Source organism: Carlito syrichta, unplaced genomic scaffold (assembly GCF_000164805.1).
Source record: "Carlito syrichta isolate Samal-C Ts95f unplaced genomic scaffold, Tarsius_syrichta-2.0.1 Scaffold315653, whole genome shotgun sequence".
In the NCBI taxonomy this organism is placed as follows: Eukaryota; Metazoa; Chordata; class Mammalia; order Primates; family Tarsiidae; genus Carlito; species Carlito syrichta.
The window spans coordinates 190669-209797 of record NW_007259749.1 but is presented as its reverse complement, the minus strand read 5'-3'; the positions used below and the strand labels follow the sequence as shown (position 1 = coordinate 209797).

General features: G+C 35.7%; 1 protein-coding gene across 7 annotated transcripts in view; it reads right to left on the bottom strand.

The window, feature by feature from the left end:
• Nucleotides 1–364: 364 nt before the first annotated feature.
• The window catches only part of TRPC4 (transient receptor potential cation channel subfamily C member 4), a 174607-nt gene continuing 155842 nt past the window's right edge, over nt 365–19129 (bottom strand). For 2 of the 7 annotated variants that reach the window (XM_008073126.1, XM_008073131.1), the window contains 5 exons: nt 18076–18271; nt 14071–14265; nt 2983–3024; nt 2764–2853; nt 366–1358 (listed from right to left, as the gene is read on the bottom strand). In XM_008073126.1, the coding sequence (XP_008071317.1) occupies nt 636–1358; nt 2764–2853; nt 2983–3024; nt 14071–14265; nt 18076–18271 (1246 nt within the window). In that variant the 3' untranslated portion in view covers nt 366–635. Of the gene's footprint in view, nt 1359–2763; nt 2854–2982; nt 3025–14055; nt 14266–18075; nt 18272–19129 lie in introns of all 7 variants that reach the window. The other 5 variants (XM_008073127.1, XM_008073128.1, XM_008073129.1 and 2 more) reach the window with 5 other exon arrangements.

The window sequence follows — 19129 nt, the reverse complement described above, 5'->3', positions numbered from 1 at the left end:
TCTTTTGCTTATTAGAATAAAATGGAACTTAAAATTCTACAAAGTATACCTGACTTTTATTTTAAGAGAGAGTTTGAACATGACTCCATGAGAAGAAAACTTGCTTGCTTTAATTAAGTACTTGAATTATTTACATGATCTTAAGAAATAATTTGGCAATATTTGTGTTTTAAAGCCAAATTGTAGGACTGGGTGAAAAGTCCTTGGTGAGTAATTATCTCTAGAGACCCTAAAAAATTATGAAAAGCTCTAGTATTTCTACTACATTGTTTTTGCATATAAAAATATCTATTATAGGAGTCAACTACCACATGAAATAAACTGCATTTGTTTTAATTGAAAAAGAGCTAAAAATTGTCTGTGGGTTATTGCAACAGTACAAGAATACAAGGTGCGTTTATTCATTAACAAAAACAATTGTAAAACAAATTGTGAAAGCAAAAGCAGGCTACAAAACAGAAGGGGTTTTGATTGCCTTTGCCTTATTTAAAACATGTTACAGTTTAATATGCCACAGTTGATAAATGCTATAAAGTGTAAGTTAGCATTTGCTAATTTAATTTTAAACATTTTCCCCCACCCAGAGCTCTATGGAAAATATGTATGTGCATGGTAAACACTTCCTCTTTCAAGTATCACAATCTTGTTGTCACATAATCTTCATGGGAGACAGTGTCTGGAAGGTTTAAGTCATAGTCTATACTAGAGTCCTCTTCCTTTGCATGTTTCTCCTTTGGTATGATAGGAACGGTGTCCTCCACCACCACCTTCTCTGATGTGAATGAACACATTCTCTTGCCTACCTGTAACCCCAGTGTGTCCGTATTCCTTTCTCTATGGTCTACTAACACACACTGTTCACTGAGACCAGGAATGCTCAGGTCACCCCGTGAAGCTAATCCTCGGGATTCCAGTTGAATATTTCTCTCAAGTGGTCCTGCAGCCTGTTGACGAGCAACATCTTCTGAAACAGAGAAGATTTGGTTTGCATTTTGCTCAGTAGCATTTTGTTTTGATCGTCTATGAAATAACCCGAAGTTTTTGATATCAGTCACAAAATTCACTTTTCTTTGCTTCTCCCTTGGTGGCTCCTGCGCCACCAGGGCGGAGCCATTGCTTATGTTATGTCTTTCAGAGGCAATTGCTGCTGATCTCGGATGAATCAGAGTGGTTAAATCAAAAAGGCTGAAATTCTTTTTCTTGTCCTTGCTATTACCTTCATTATCACTCTTTTCATCTGAGTCTGCTGAATTAGAAGACTCCTTTGAGGCATTTGCAGATTGTATTGTAGAAAGTTTGCTTCCTCTTAGTAAGCCCAGTACTTCAAAACGGAAACTAGAAATGTCTTGCTTTAGTTCCTAAATGAAATTTCAAGTGACAAATTAGCTTGTGATTTAAACACATAAACATTTCTCATTTCATATATTTGTCAGAAATATAGTCACTCTTTTGTAAAAACTGGGATTCTATACGATTGTGTTTCTATTGAGAATTCCCAAGTCTTTCACTAACACTTGATATTTCAATGACTACTAATATCCCTGTTGGAGTTAGGAAGGAAACTTTCTATGGTTGATGTAAAAATAAACAGGAGGAGTTATCTTTTCCACTAGTGTGTAGTGGAGTATAGTGGGTTTCTCTGGGACTACACAGTTTGGAGTACTCCCTCTCTAAAGTATTTATCTGCTGTCAAGTTCTCTATCACTCTCAGGAATGGTTTTTAAAAGATTTTTATTATTGGCACATTTTTCTATCCCAAAGAATATCTAAAACCCACCTTTCTAACAGTTGGCGGTTACTTTCAATTGTTTACTGTTATGATCTTACCCCAACTTCTGGGTCATCCTCTAAATCCTACAAATTGTGTTGGGTCAAACAACACTTCTTAGATTCACGTTTTTCCCGTGTCTTTTCGGACAACTGAATTCTCTGTCTTAACCTGATGGCAGTCTTCTTGGTGGCCTCCTGCCTACAACTTATTGCCTAAAGTAACATGAATCATTAAACTTTAAGATTTGAATGTTGTGTCTGCAATGAACATCTGGGCTTCTAGCCAAGTTTCAATCTGTGCTTTAAAGTTTTCAGTTTATCTATTTTCTTACCTAATTGGCCACTACATTCTCTTGTTCAATCTGGTGATTTTCTCTGTTAAAGGAGTCCTATAAATTCTATTAAAAAATTTTTGTGTTTTTGTTTGTAAGATCTTATTGACAAATCATTCTTTAAAAATCTCAGCACTCTCATTCAAAATAACAAAATCATTTTAAACATGTGATTCAAACATAACATTTCATACATTCTACCTGTTTCCTGTTACTGATTACAAATAGTGAAGAAAGTTTATAAATATATGCTATAATTAAACTCAAACCTTAAATATCCTGCTACCAATGTGCTGCAGAGCACACAGGTTTTTGTTGTTGCTAGTGTGTTGGATACTAAATGTTTCAGATTTAGAAATCAGGCTGAAATTTCAAAAACTAAAGCTCATCTAGTTTCATGTAGCTGGGATCAGTGAGTCAGAATGCCATGAGGCACTAGGATTTTCTCTGTTTGTTTGAAAACAATTTATTTTTAGAAGAAATTTTACCACTTGCTGGTATTTTTTTTTAAGCAACGCAATAGATTTTAAATTAAAAATCAGAAGGCACATGGGCTTGCTGGAACACATGGTTCAGTTTCTAGCTGACTTTAAATGTGCTGTATCTGGTTCCATATTATGCAGCATCTGCCTCTCCTTGAGATGAAGATGAAAATGGGTACCTTGAAGTTCTCTTCAGTCAGGCCTTCTTCAGTTTTAGCATCTCTAATCATTGCGGCGACATATCGCTTCACCAGGTTCCTCATAACTTCCTGGGGCATTTTAGAACAATAGATTGATATTCAATGCACAGACAAAATTTTGTCTCTTGAGTAATTTCTGAAGGGGGACTGCATTTTATTTCAATGCAAATTTCAAGCTATAATACAAGAATAACTTACTTGGTATTGGTGATGTCTTCTCAAATTATCAGCAGCTCGCCTCTGAAAAGGAAAGGGATTGTTTTTGGTTTAATATATAGTACCATTCTGAAAAAATAATTCATTTTTTTTAAGTAAAGAATATTTTTATTCTTATTTACCCGAAGTGAGAGTTCTACTTAGGCAATGGCTACAGAGTGCTTGATGCGAATCAAAAGAATGAGTGAACAAAAACAATGAAGTACAGTTATATAATTTATATGACATTTAAAACAGAATAAATTAGCAATGATGGAAATGTTGTTCTCATACAGGGTATAGGGTGATGGAGAATTAGTTGATCATAGTTGAGACACACCCAAAATCACTTAATATGATTCTAGAGGACAGAGATGAGATATATCAAATAAATTTCAAATAAAATATTGTCTCCATAAATATTAACACAGCAAGATTAAGATTAGTTATGCTATACAACATGTAGTCAGAAACCTCATAAGGTAAGGAACTCTCCAACATTAATTTCAATCAGATATACATTAAGAGGAGATTCCTGTTTAATTAGATAGCTGAATTTAACAAAATATAAAGGACTCTGTTCAAACATAGCATTCATTAACTTATTATTTTAAAAAAATAAATAGAAGTCCACCTATCATTTGAAGAGATCAGAATGACTTGGGATCTCTAAGGGAGATTAGTACAGAGCAGTAATGTTAGGGTGTACAACAGAGAGAGAGGATGTTTAATGATTGAAAAAAGAGTCCAACTGGGCACGGGGGCTCAAACCTGTAATCTCAGCACTTTGGGATGTCAAAGTGAGAGGATTGCCTGAGACCAGGGGTTTGAGACATGCCCGGGCAACTTGGCAAGAACTCATCTCTACAATAAATCAAAAAATTAGCTGGGCATGGTGGTGCGTGCCTGTAATTACAGCTACTTGGAAGGCTGAAGCAAAAGGATCGCCTGAGCTCAGCAGGTCGAGACTGCGTGGCTGTGAACATGCCACTGCACTCCAGCCTGGTGAGACTCAACAACAACAACAACAACACCAAAAAAAAAAAAAAAAAGAAAAAGAAAAAGTAAAAAGAGTCCATTATGAATTGAGTTAAATAATAAATGACACTAGAATCTTATATTTGCAGGTTTTACAAGTATTCTAAAGGTATTCAAAAAATTATCATAATTCCAATTTTGCATATATTGAATAAATATCAGTATTGATTCTTTTTTCCCACTTTTTTTATTTTAAAGTTGTGGGGTACAAGTCAGGATTGGGTACAAAAGTGGTTTATGTACAGGTGAAGTTTGGGCCACCAGTATTGATTCTTTAAGGAAGAAAATTGGCCAAAGTAATCTAAAGTAAAAATATTTCTGTAATTAAGAAATCAGTTTGGTGAACTGTGAGAAAGAAAAAGGGATAACATATTTTGAGTTTAAATAAGGCTTTTGATCTTGTTCCATACTAAATACTTAATCATAAGTTGATAAAATAGAATTTTGAAGAGTTATGCATGCATTACTGTGAAATGATGTTTTAAAAAATTAAACAATTTTAAAAGAAACTCTCTTCAGAGAAAAATAAGAAAATGTGATCTCCACTGGCCATAGAATGGATTTGTGATTCACGGTTAGCAATGACTTGTAGGAACAGATAAGACAATGTTTACCTTCCTAAAGACGGCAAATCATTTTGAATACCACTCACTTTTCATAAGCAATAAATTTTGAGAAAAATAAATTAAATATGATTAAGGTATTGATTTAAAAACTAATAAATTTGAAAGAAGATAAAATTGGAACATTTTTAAAAAAGAATAGTATGGGAATTTTATGACTAGGCCACCAGATGGAGGTGTCTGACTCTTACTGAGAAACAGCTCAGCTGAAATTCAAGACAAAAAGCACTTCTAGAAGAAAACATATGCCTTCCAGATCTCCTTAAATTTACTTAAAGCAAACAAAAATTCTATAATGAATCATACATCAATTTATTTAACACTTTCAATATAAATATTATATGAGATTTTGTTTTCATGATTTAAGTAGGTAGAAACTCTTAATTTAATATAGAGATAATTTCCTGTACTTAATTTTTATCATTTTGGAGTTCTATTGCATTTTGCTATTCTGTTTTAGAATTCTTCCAAAATCCAATAACATTTTTCAATAGAAAGCAGTTAGAAGTCATGACAACTTTAAATTTCTTTAACACAAAACTAAAATTAAGGAAGAATCAGAAAATTTTTGAATAATAGCTAAAAATTATCACGACACATTTTAGTAATATAATGGGTAAAACTGTCCTTTAGTAGAATCTTATTCATACACAAGTTAGAAATTTTAATACAAAAATAAAAAAAAGATCAAGTATCACATTTCATACATCATAAATACAATTTTATCATATTTAAGATTGATCTTCTTGGGAAAAGTTTTTTAAAACTAAAATAATTTATCAAAAAGAGAGAAAAGCATTTAAAAATGTACTATGATAACTTTCAGAAGTTATTCAATTTCCATAGTTTAAGTTTAAGGCTAAGCTAACGCAACAAATAGGTTTTGCCAGCTAATGATTTCTCACACTTGCATGGTAATACCGCACAACTATTTTTGGTCTTGTGAGATTGTATCAGGCAACTGAACTTCAACATCCTTCCTCGAAAAATAGGAATGGATGAAGTTAACAATATTTGAATATCAATACCAAAAATGAATGCAATGTGCTCACCAAATGATGAACTAAATTATGCAGCTCATATATCCCTCATTTCTTTATTTTTTTCTTCTCTATTTAGGACGAAAGAATAGGTTCTTGTTTGAGTGACCATGAGCATTATGCTTACTTTCTGGGAGGTAGTGTGGTGTGATATTCAGAACACTGACCTAGAGAATATACTTGGATTTGAAGTTGACTAAGCCCAGACAATGAGTTTATCTCTGAGGCTCTTCCTCTTTCCCATTTTTTATTTTTCAGGGTGAAGATAAATTCACTGGGTAGTTTTAAAGAACAAATGAGGCCGGGCTTGGTGGCTCAGCCTGTAATCGCAGCACTTTGGGAGGCCGAGACAAGTGGATTGCCTGAGCCCGTGGGTTTGAGACCCACCCGGGCAACTTGGCGAGTCCTGTCTCTACAATAAGTCAAAAATCAGCTTGGCATGGTAGTGTGCGCCTGTAGTTCCGGCTACTTGGAAGGCTGAGGCGGAAGGATCGCCGGTAGGATCGCTGGAGGCCAGCAGGTCAGTGGCAGTAAGTATGCCACTGCACTCCAGTATGAGCTACGGTATGAGACTCCAACTCAAAAAAATAAAATAAAATAAAGAGAGAGAGAAAGAACCTCTAAGCAAGTATATCCAATAAAACCAAAGAAGTCAGACAGAAAAGACTGGAATCAATAACTAATCCTTCAATACAAAGGCATAGACATAGTTCTACAAGAAACAAAGCAAACTGGAAACTATGAACCCCCTCAGATAGACAAAGCAAAGAGAACCAGTGACTGATCCTAATGAGATGGTAATATGTGAGACAGGACCATGATATAGAAACTCACAAAGGAAAACTCAGAGGTTAAAGCAAAAATTCAATGTCATGGAGAAATGGTCATAAACCTTTTGGGCTCCTCCGAAAGAGGACTGCTTACAGAGTCTGTGTCACAGCTATCCAAATTTACCAGAACTACACTCTCACTCTACTACTTAAAAGCAAATTTCCTATTTCTAAATCTCTCTACTGCCAAAGCTAAAGGCACCCAACTATTTTGCTGAAGAACATGCTCTCCATGAGGATGAAAATCATTCAAAGAAACACGATTACCACACCTGGCTTATTTTTTGGTTTATTGTAGAGATGAGGTTTCATCAAGTTGCCCAGGTTGGTCTTGAACCCCTGATCTTAGGCAATCCTCTCTCTTCGGCCTCCCAAAGTGCTGGGATTACAGGCTTGAGCCACCACACCCAGCCTAGAGACTCTTTAGTGTTAGGTCACTGCTTCCTTTTTTAGCTCTAGGTGGTACATTAAGCCCAGGTTCACCCTGCTTCAGTAAATGATCAGAGGATGTCCTTTGTGGATGGGGGAGGTCCCAGAAGGGATATCTTGGTAGTGTGGAAAGATTGTCTAGGGATTTGTGCCCAGGGTGCCTAAGGAATATACCTTCTACAGCATGGTGCTACTGACCAGTCACTCTCTCTCTCTCTCTTTTTTTTGAGTTGGAGTCTAACTCTGTTGCCCAGGTTGGAGTGCAGTAGCACACTCATGGCCATCACAGCCTTGACCTACTGGGCTCTGGAGATCCTTCCACCTCAGTCTTCCAAAGAGTTGGAACTACCAGTGTGCACCACCACTCCTGGCTAATTTTTTGATTTATTGTAGAGACAAGGTCTCGCCATGTTGCCCAGACTGATCTCAAACCCCTGGGCTCAGGTAATCCTTTTACCTCCGCTCTCCGCTTCCCAAAGTGCTGGGATTACAGGTGTGAATCACTGGGCCTGGCTGACCAGTTACTCTCATTGCATATCTCCTTTGGCTGAATTACAGAGCAGAGTTTCTAGGGTTGGGGATGATAGCCTGTACTTCTTCTCCCCCACCCTCCCTTTGTCTTTAGCTGACCTCAGAAAGTGTTTTCCTTTCTGACACTTAGGATGCTTCCCATGGGTTGAGGCAGGAACAGGTCACTGTCAGAGCAACCAGGATGGTGGGGAAGCTGGTTGTTCACCTTAGATCTCACTTTCTCCAGTATCGAAACCATGCATTTACAGAAATTTTCCACATGCTTGCTGCAGGGCAGATTGGGGGTAAGGGATATGGAAATCCTATTCACTCATAATCTCTTCAGGGTTTCTCATTTCTCTGCGGCCCTAGGAATGGACTCTTCCTTATATCTGAGTTCTGGGATATTCCTGGTGATAATCTCTGCACTGTTTGTTTTTGGCGACTCCAGTAATGGGAAAATGAAGCCACTTTGCCTCTACCACCATTTTGAAACCAGAGCTCTCTTAACTCATATGGCCAATTTAAGGTGTATTTATTAAGTGACAACATGATAGTACATAGTAGTGTGCTGCAAGAAAGTAGAGATAAATAAAACACGCTTTCATCTTTAAAAGGCTTATCGTCCTTAAGATGGAATGTCAGTAAAACAAATGGCTACGGATGAAGGCAAAAGACAAAAGAAAAAATGACAAAGTCTGTGAGAGTGTTATCTGAATATAGGGGATGAAGCAGTAATGTACTACAGCCTTCATACTGGGAATGGGGTATTAGATTGGACATGAAGGAATCAAGATTTGACAGCAGAGATGCACAGGTGTTCTAGAAGACTAGAATAAGGTGGCAGATATGCTGGGACTAGAAACGAGAGACATGTTGTGGGAACTTCTGGCAGTACAGCTGCAATATCTCTACAACTAAGAATATGAGTCTGACAGGTATGAAAACTCATCCCAGAAAAAGTGCTACCTACTTCATTGCTGAATATCATATGGTCACCTTTGAAGTACTTCCCTTGGGAAGCCATGCCCCAATGCCCCAATGACATTTAGTGAGTTTGTAACTTTTTTTGTGGGGTAAAGATAAGTTGAGCTTCAAAAGAATCTATTACCAGAAGAGAAGACATTAGATATCATACATTTATCACCGGAAGAGACCAAGAACAGAACTGACCAATTTGTGTTTATAAAAGTAATAAAATAAAGACCATTTCATTTGAAAATACCTAGGTAAGTAATGGGTATTTTTCTTTCAGGTCAAACTTTTCTTTGTAAATTACATCAGAAGTGTCTAGCCTGTGCAGAATGTTCTTGGCAAGGTGACTTTTGAGGCAAGAGCTGAGGGCATAACTGAGTGCCACATTAGCATAACTCAAACAGTTTTCAGGCTACTCCTGATTTGTTAGGATAAGACAATGGCAGTATTTGGATCATAAAACTAATGTTAAAGGAAAAGATTAACCAGTGAGAAGCCTCTGCTGCTGCAAGGAAATTCTAGGATTTCAATAGAAGTGTCAGGTTACAGGGAGACCCTGGGTAATAGGCTGTGACATTTCCTTGCTCTTTATCTCTAGTTCTCTCCAGGTCCACTATGAGAATGTCAGGCTAGCCTCATGTAGCTGGTTCCCTGCAGTCAATCTTCAGTGCTGTTTTCTCTCATTTCCACTCTGGTTTTGGTCTAGCACAGATTTTAAGCCCATGAATTATGCCTTTTAGTCTTTGCTTTGCTTACTGAATCCCTGAAGCAATGCAGCTTGCTATGCTCTCCTTTAAAAAAGTAAAACGGCAAGGGGTCATTCCAGGATGTGATCCCTTTTCGAAAAAATTGCAGTTTGGCTTCTTTCCAGATGGATCTACATATTGTTCCTATAAACACTTTCTAAGCATATAAAAATAAAAAATAAATGATGTGAAGTGCCAGAATGCCATATTGTCAAATCAAATATCAAGGACTGGACTCCTGAAATACCAAGAAATTAATTCGTATACTTTTCCACTTGGGAAAGAAAGTTTAATCAAAAAGCCCTGCCAGCAAATCTTACAGCAGTAATTTAGGGATCTGGAGATACTCATGGATGAATACTGTCACATCTGTAAGACTTGTAGTTAGGCCCTATGGAGACTCATAAAGATAAGGAAAAAATACATTTTGACAAATTACCACTAAAAATGAAGTTTGAGAGACATGTACTATTATCATTTTTTCCTTTAGTGATAATAGCTGGTGCTAATATCTTCAGTTTCTAACTCATTTGCAGCGACTTAACTGAATACTTTTCTGCTGGTCAGGCTCGAGTATTTCATCTGAACCCCAGAGTTGGTTGATATTCAGTGATCAGATCATGTCTCTTGTTCTTACCATGTGCTTGAGAGAAAACTAGAAAGTGGTAAACATTAAATTAAGAAAATTAAAATCATTTTTAATGATTTTATCAAAAGAACTAGTATGTTTTTTGGTTTAGCTTAATAACCTATAATGTAAGCATTGCATTTATAAACCTGGTATGTGGCATTAAAATGTTTCATATTAATGAAATGCTATGGGGAAGTATTGTATTAGCATATTTTTACTTTAATTGAATGTATCTGGACACTGAGCAACAGCACGAAGGCTAGTTTTTGTCTTAGCTTTAAAAGCTGAGATAGATACCAATGGTTTCTAGAATAGAAATTTCTAATTAAAGTTGCAAGCTAGAAAGTCTTGTTAAAATAGAGATTCCTGATGATTCTAGTATGCTCTGAAATTTGAGACTAGTGCTTTGATAACAAGAAGGATTATTCGGTAAAACAGGGTTAGGTAAAACATTTGATAAATAATATCAAAAACCACAAGCCAGAGCATGTTTCATATTTGATTATTGTACTCTGTATAGGCTTCCTTTTTTGAGGGGATTTTTATATTGCCCAGGGCCAAGCCATCCCCTAATAATGGGCTTGTTTGCTCTCATAAATGTTTTGCTCAATAATAAAGCATTTCTGCTTCATTTATACTTTCCCCTATAAAGCAGTCAAGTGAAAGATTAATTTACCTGGAACCCAATCACCCATTAAAGGAAGTCCAAAGTTACAAAATAATATGGGTTAATGAGTTTTCAGGGCTAGTTGTATCAGTATTACTGGAAACCATAAATAGCAAGATAAGATCACCAATACTGAGCTTTGATTTAGTGGTCAATGTAGCAGCCCTGAAGAGCACTGGTTTCTTAGGAAAAGCCTGAGAAACATAAATGGAATGAGCACCGAGGTGACATTTGGGCAAAGGCCAGGTGACAATCATCAGTAAGTGAACCACAAATGGGCAGGTTAGAGAAAATGCCTCCAAGAATGGAGTCATCTCCAATTGAGGTTTAACTTTCTGCTTCAAAAGTGTGGCCTAAATATATGCCAGTTGGGGATAAGAGCAGAAGGTAAACCAGTCTGTTAAACAGGAACTTTGGGATACAGGCATTTAAGAGGCAATTGAAAACAATGCTGGGATCTGCAAATATTGTTGAGAAAAATCAAAAGACACAACATGGAAGGTATTGGTGCATGTTTGTCAAACGTTTCCAAGAAACAAGAAAGGGCTATGGAAAGCACATTGGATTAAAAAACAAAGGACATCTCTTCCCACTGTTACCATGCCACCCACCCCATCCCTACTACAGTGGGCAAAGTAAATAAGTTCTCTGTTTAAGGAAGTGGTTGAACTAAATGATATATAAAGCCTCTTTGGCATATAATGCTATATTCTAAACCATACTTTGATTTTACTAAGTGACTGTCATTGATACTACAATGTCACCTTTTAATAGATTAATAGATCTCTTTGTTTTTGTATGTCTACATAATGAGCTATCAGGAGGATTAAACAAATGAAATAAATTCACAGTAAAATCAATTACTTTTTGACATTCTCTCATTTAACTCTTCTATTAATATTATAACTATCTTAATTTACATTTCATTTATCTTATATTATTTACCAGTAAGATCTTCTTTACAAATAATATATATTGTTTATTGCCATATAAATAAAAATGTATATAACTCAACTAAACGTATGCTAATCAAAATATTATGACTTTTCCATTCTGGAAAAGAAAGAGTAATACACAGAAAGAGTAAATTTAGACAGCATTGGGTTTGATTAAGCTAGTGATTGCCCAAGTCTCTAGACTGGTGGAGAAGAGAGACATGACTCAGAATAGTTTTTAGTTTGTCATAAATTTCCAAAGCATCAAAATGCCCATTACCAAAAGTTAAGAAGATGCTCTCAGCAAAAGAAAATGGAGTGGCTTGAGATCCTGACTAGTTTAGAATTATCTTGGAATTCATCAGCTTGGAGCAAAGGATTAAAATTTAGAGATAGAGACATAAAGGAAGTGTAGGATTTTTTTGAAACCAGTAATATATATATTTTTAAAAAGCCCTTTAACTCTGAAAGATGTGAATCACTCCCCAATAAGAAAGCCCAATTGATTGAGAGTTTTTCTTTGCATCTAAGAAGTGATAACAACATATTCCTTCCAATGAGTCAACAGTGAGAGGATCACCAGTGAGGAGGAGGACTGGAAGTTAAATTCTTGGAGTGGTTCTCCATTATTTTTGTTGGCAGCACAGATGGATCTCCTAAAACATCAGAGCAGGACACTGTACCTTGTTACAAGTTTCCTGGCATCGTAAAAATCAAGATTCCTTCTGCTATTGTCTAAAATTAAAATATGAAAGATAAATCTCTTTGGTGAGTGGGCTTTTTTTCCCCCCCCAGAAGCTCTTGATAAACCAAAATACTCTTATAAGAGGTAGCATATGAAGATAGTGATAATTATTAATATCTTTTCAGGGATCAATTAAAAATATTACTAGAAATTTATGAATAAAATGGGACAAAGGACAAGTATATTTGATCTGAAATGGAGTAAGCTGGAGTTTGGTTTCCCTGAAACCTTTTTCTGTTTACCTCAAGGAAAGCATTGATTATGTCTTACATTTTTCTCATAACCTCTTGCATGTGACTATGTTATAATACTAAATATATTATATATAACAAGTAATACAGTAATATTTTCATTTCTGTATCTTCTTCACTGAAATTGGTGACCCCAAAGATGTAAGCCATGCTTATACCTCCTTCCATTCCTCAAATTCTAGCTTGGATACTAACATGTTTATTAAATATGAATCATTATGTTTGTTTTACAATTCTTTTTTTATAATTTGATTAAACATATTTTAACATATAAGTCAAACATTTGGAGTTAAGTAATTTCACTCATTTCTAAGATCAGTGATAAAGTTCATAATTAATGTGAGGATGGCAGGATAAGTCTTTATTAGACCTGACATTTGTTTCTAAGGTCAGATATGTTCCCAAACTGTAATCTCTAAGTTTATGAGTAACAGTTTGTCGTAAAGAATATAACTGCCTCTTCTAAGCATCTCTGTTTGCCATACTCACTTGCCAGTCAATTTCTCTTTAAAGTTGTTACTGAGATGAGAGGAAAATCAATGCCATTCACAGGGGAGAAAACTCTATTTGGTGCTAATAACAATGCCTGGTGGGCAATGAAGTTAAAGAATGAAAAGGATCTCTTAGAGCCTAACTAAGCAGTCATAACAAAGTTGAGAAAGCAACTTAATATTTTCTTATTTTTAATTAATATCTAATATTACTTGATAATTTTAATACAAAGGCATTTTTAAATACTTCCAAGGCAATTTCTATGAGAAGGTCTAAGTGACTAATGAGTGTTAATGTGTTAATTCCCAAAATATCACTATGAGAGCTGTGAAAATTAGAAAACAAAGAGAAAGAAATAGAGGATAGCTTGTCCTGAGTCAGTGGTTTGGCTGGAACAAAAATTTAAGTCCATGTGTTTTCTGCTGGAATTGCTTGAACTACTGATTTCTGGTATAAAAGAAACTTCCAAAGGAAATATAATGTTCTAGTGTCTTCTAGTTTACCAGGAGCATATTTCTGGGATGTCCTCTCTCTCTGTCTATTATATATATGTATATATGTGTATTTTTAAAGATGCCTAACTTCTTGGCATCTACTATGATGGAGAGTAGAAGCAACATGTTGAGTAATTAAACATATTCTGAAATCACAGCTGACAGTTGGCACAGTACATTTAAGTTATAATATTCATTCAATGATTTAATTGAGAATTTTTATCAAGCAAAAAATGCTCTGTGCTGAGTCTATGTTAGGCACGAGAGAATATGGATGACCAGAACAAATGTCCTTCCCTCACAGAACTTATGCAGAGGGGGAAATAGAAAATGAACATGTAATGCCACAAACAACCTGCTGCTACAATTCTCAAAAGAGTTAGAAATCAAAGTACTAAGAGAGTGTGTGCTAATTCCCTACACTTTCATTAGAAAGATGAGGGGAGACCTGTGTGAAGACTGTGGCTCCTATTAAAACAGCAGTGACTGTCCTCGATGTGCTAGTGAAAAAGTCCTAGTTACTCAGACAGTGCCTTAGTTGTAGTAGATGTGCTATAAATGTTCATGACATGCAATCAGTAGGAATAAAACAGCTAAAGACCTGAAAATGTTCAAGAAAGAATACAAATATATTCAAATACACTATTTTTAATAGAAGAGTAATACTAACATGCTTTGTTCTTACCCCTATTGTTCCAAAACTTTCTGGCTTTCTTCTCATCTTTTTCTTGCACAAGTGAGTCCATATCCATTTGATCAGGTACCAGAGAGACTTGGGACTAGGGATGACATTGAAGGGAGTAGGAAGAGTACCTCCTTCTTCAAAATAACTCATCCAAAGCTTTGTTCGAGCAAATTTCCATTCTATATCAGCATGGTCCTGAACAGGAGAACATGACAATTGCTGACAGATTTTTTAATTAATAAGGTGAGATAAACCTCACAGAGAGCCTGTAACCTGACTTCGGGTAGCTCTTGGAACATTAATTAAATTGCTTATAAAAATACTGCTGACTCCCAGAGATAGTCATCTAAATATTTCAGATGATGACTTACCCTGGAATTGAATAACAGCTCTCATGTCACTTCTCACCCTTCCTTCTTCAGTGAAAGAGACATCTAAAATAATTTCATGTTGGAGAGACTGTAGTAATTAGTTATGACTTGAAGATAAATCTGCATTTCCTGCACTATAGGCTCACATTAGCTCAATTTCATTTGATTCTGGCCAGAAACAGGACTTTATATCCTACCCAAGGCTTTATAGCCCTGTGGTGGATGCCACTTTCACAGATGCTCACGGCTTAGCATTCTCTTTTGCCAGCAAACGTCTTACTGGATATGTATGCATGTGAATAGTTCTTGCCTACCTTCAGGCATGAACTCAGAGAAAGTTCCTCTAGCAAATATAAAATAGGACCTCTCTGACACAGCATTGAACCTTGACATAACCTTGGCCAAAGATGACCAGCTAGAAGTATGGCTAGTGGTTGCCCACAAGCCTGAAGCTCTACCCCTCACCATCTATTACTCACTTCATTTTATTAGCCTCCTGAGGAAACTTTGGAACATCTGTGACAATTAGATAATAGGACAGCTAATTTCTCTTCTTAAATTAGCATCAATCTGATTTAAGTAGAAAATCTGGGAAGTAGGAGGTGGTAGAAACTGGGCACACATGCATTTTAAGAATTTGGAATAGTCATTATAACCAATTAACATTATAAAGACGAACTCAGAGTTTAGAGTAGGAGAATAATCAGATTATGCCTCATTCTAACATTTCTAAATTACTGTGTCCCAATAAATTCACATGTTATGTATACTTTTCTACTCTGCACAATATAGGTTTTAGTCTAGATACTGGACATATTGTGCTTTGAACAAGAATCACTATACCTAGAAAATGCATGGCCTTAGTTGTTGCTGTGCTAGATTATTCCCGAGATGGAAACAGAGAAATTGCAGTTTCCTGCCCCTTTCCTCTTCTCTTCCTCTCCTCTATTTCTTCCTCCCTCCCTCTCCTCTTCTTTCTAAACAAGCTTATAGGTTCTGACAGTGCCACATAAATAAAGAAAATTGTTTATTTTTGCTGCAGAAATGGAGACTGAGACTTGTAAATTTGGCTTAAGGAAATAAAAAGGCAGTCACTGAGATAAAGTGTTGGCCTGTGGTGAGCTCCTTTTGATTCTCAGGGAGTCACAAATTATGTTCTCTTACTGCTATCCCTAAGTAGGTACTTCCTTTGCTCATGGTTTGGGATTCTCAGAGGGCCTATAAAATAGTCTTATAGTGCTTAGAAAATCTGGAAGTGAATTACTAAAACTCACCTTCTTACCTGCTTTCTAACTCTCAGCCAACATTTGCAACTTGACCTGAGTATCATCTCTCCTAGGAAGCCTACCCTGATTCCCATCAGTCCTTGGCTGTCTTCTATCTCTGATCCAAGTCAAGGTCACCTACACTTTCAAAATATTTGCAAATTTCTTTTCTTAATATTAAAATTGCTTATTTATTTTTGTCTCTACTACATTATTTTTTTCTGGAGAATAAGGACTTTTTAATGATTTTTCTATCTTTAAAATCAAGCATATGTCTGGCACATACTAGATGCACAATAAATATTCAGTCAATGAACAAATGAATGAATGGAAAGCAAACTTTAGTTATGACCTGCATGATTGCTCCTGCCTTAGAATTGTTAAATTTTTTCCCTAGTCATACTTTGCTCTTTGGCTCTGAGTTAGGATTATCAGGACAGAAAGAGACAATCCTCAGAATATATTCTGCTATTCTGGGACAGATGAAAGTCCAATACTTGTCATGGTCAATCTCAAGGAGACTTCATGCACAGAATTCTAGGAGATAAACCTGTCTCAGGCTCTCAATGCCTGCTCTGTTCTCAGTAGTTTTAGAGTTTGGACTAAATAAAAATAGAAATTTGAAGATGATTCTCATCCCTGTAATAAGGTTACCTTGAAAAATACACACCACAAAGAAGCAATAAGAAAATGTCATATTATTCTTAAATTATGTTCTCTTCTTGATGAAGTTGAGACATTTAATGTTTTACACAATCCAAATTGCTGGCAGCTTCTCTGTAACTAGTTTGATAATTACAAACCTTCTAATTTTTTTGTTGCTGTTGTTCATTAAAACAAAACCCACGTTTGGAAATTGTTGACTAGAGGAACACAGAACTTCTGAAACAAATATATAGTAATTATCTACAAAAATATTAGATCATGAGATGCTTAAATGAAGTTCTAGGCATCCACAAATTCATATATTCACCTCCAAATCCTAGAACCTAGCTACATCCAGAGGAATTATCGCATATTGGGAACACATTAGTCAGTGAACTAAAATAAAAAACTGTCTATTCTTATGTTTTATGCAGTTTCACCAGTGATGAGTGTCTTATAAGAAACATTTGTCTCCAAAAAGTCAGCATAAGTAAAAGTCAGAGTGATACTTGACAAAACAACAACAATGTCATTTTAGAGGATTAACTATAGATTCATAGATACAATATAATTGTAGTTATTTATGGAGAAGATAGGCAACCTGTAATTGTACTTATAACATGCTATTTGTCTAAGGTATAAATATGACAGATTTAAGAACTAAATTTCATTCCACTGTGAGTTCTGTTTTATTGATGTAGCTGGTGGTAATAGACATGTATCGCTAGTATTGTAAGTTCAAGTGGATAGAAGGCTTTGTATTTCTTGTTCACTTCTGTATTTCTAGTTCTTGGAGTAGTACCTGGCAACAGAGTATGTATTCAATAAGTATTTGTTGGATGAATAAGTAAATAAACTACCAATTAAATAAATAAAGTTAGGTTGTTTGGACTCCGGAGTCTCAAAGAAACACATATTATATCATATATTCTCCTGGAGAATTCAAGATTACTCTGCATTGCTTTTCTTTTCTTTTTCTTTTTCTTTTTCTTTTTTTTTTTTGAGTTGGAGTCTCACTCAGTCACCCAGACTGGAGGGCAGTGGCCGCTCCCGGCCACCGCAGCCTCGCCTGCTGGGCTTCGGCGATCCTACCGCCTCAGCCTTCCGAGTAGCTGGAATTATAGGCATGCGCTACCACGGCCGGCTGATTTTTTGATTGATTGTAGAGGTCTCGCTGCCCAGGCGGGTCTCGAACCCACGGGCTCAGGCAATCCACTCACCTCAGCCTCCCAAAGACGCGGGATTACAGGCTGAGCCACCGAGCCAGACTGCTTTTCTTAAGCTTTAAGAAAAACGGAAAATTCTATGAATTCTCTTCTTGCCATATTTTCCTCTGGGTTATCTTTTGCATCTTACTCAGCTGGCATGACTTTGCTTATAGGTTAAATGGATAGACCTGAGACAAAAACCCAGTGGACACTGCACAGAGATGAGCTGCCTGTCTGTAAATCATACCTACTGCTTGCCACAGCTAATGACTGCCTGGCAAGATGGATTTAGTTTGTTTTTGTAATCGTGAGTAATATAGCAAAAGTACATTACTATATGGCCATTTATAGTGTAATACTGCTCAGAAATTTTAAATTAACCATTATATTATAATTCTTATATGTCTCATTAGTACCCAATTATAGATTTTATTTTCTATGATAATAGGATGGAGTATAGCTAGGAACAACACATTCAAAGATAATAATAATTTAAAATAATGTTAGTCAACTTACAGCAATAAGTTGGTAAGAATTATTCATCATAGCTATTAACATGTTGAGGAGAACAACCAGAGAGATGACATTATATGTCCCAAACATGGTGGCACCAACAAACTCAGTGAATTCGTGCTGTGCTTTGACATTGGTCACATATAAATTGATGAGCCCAAATATTGACCAAAACAGGGACTGGAGTGTCTCAAATAACCTGGAATAAAGATAAAATGACACTAATATTTATAGTAATAGAATCATTATACAATGACATATAACAATAAAAGTTGGTACCATTAAATATATATGATCAATGTAAAAATACATATCAAGAGAGAAGTAACCTTTAGGACAATTATAAAATTAAACTTAATAAAAAGGATGAAATAATTGTTTTCATCAAGTTAGCACAAATGATGTAATCTAATTGTCCTAGGTTTATTTAATTTTCCCAAGAGCTTTGAAAGCTACATTTAGCTTTTTAGGGATAGGGGTATAGATGTGGCCCACAATCCGGTTTTGCATGACCACTAAATTAAGAATGACTTTTGCTTTCTCAAATGGTTGGGAAAATAATTAAAAGTAGAGTGATATTATGTGACATATGAAAAGTGTATAAAATTCACATCTCAATATTCATAAATAAAACTATCGTAACACAACCACTCTCCTTCATTTGTGCATTATCTATGGTTTATTTTGTGCTACAATGGTAGAAGGAGGTAGGTGCAACAGAGAATATATGGCTCACAAAGCCAAAAATATTTACTCTTATCCTTTTCATAGAAAGTTTGTTGATCTCTCTCCTAGAGCACTAAGTGATAGTTAATCAATGATAGATCCAAAACTGTATGCTTTCAAAATGTCATTGCTTTTTACCTGACTTTGCTTTGGCTAGAGGATTAAAAACAATATCATCATTATAAATTTTTTTTAATCAATATTTTTTATGATGATTTTGTGGGGTACAGTTAAGGGTTAGGTGTACAATTACGTTTCATTCAGGTACCCTGTTGATAAGAGGTGTTTCCCCATCCCCAGACAGATATTTGCAACTGTTAATCCCATCCCG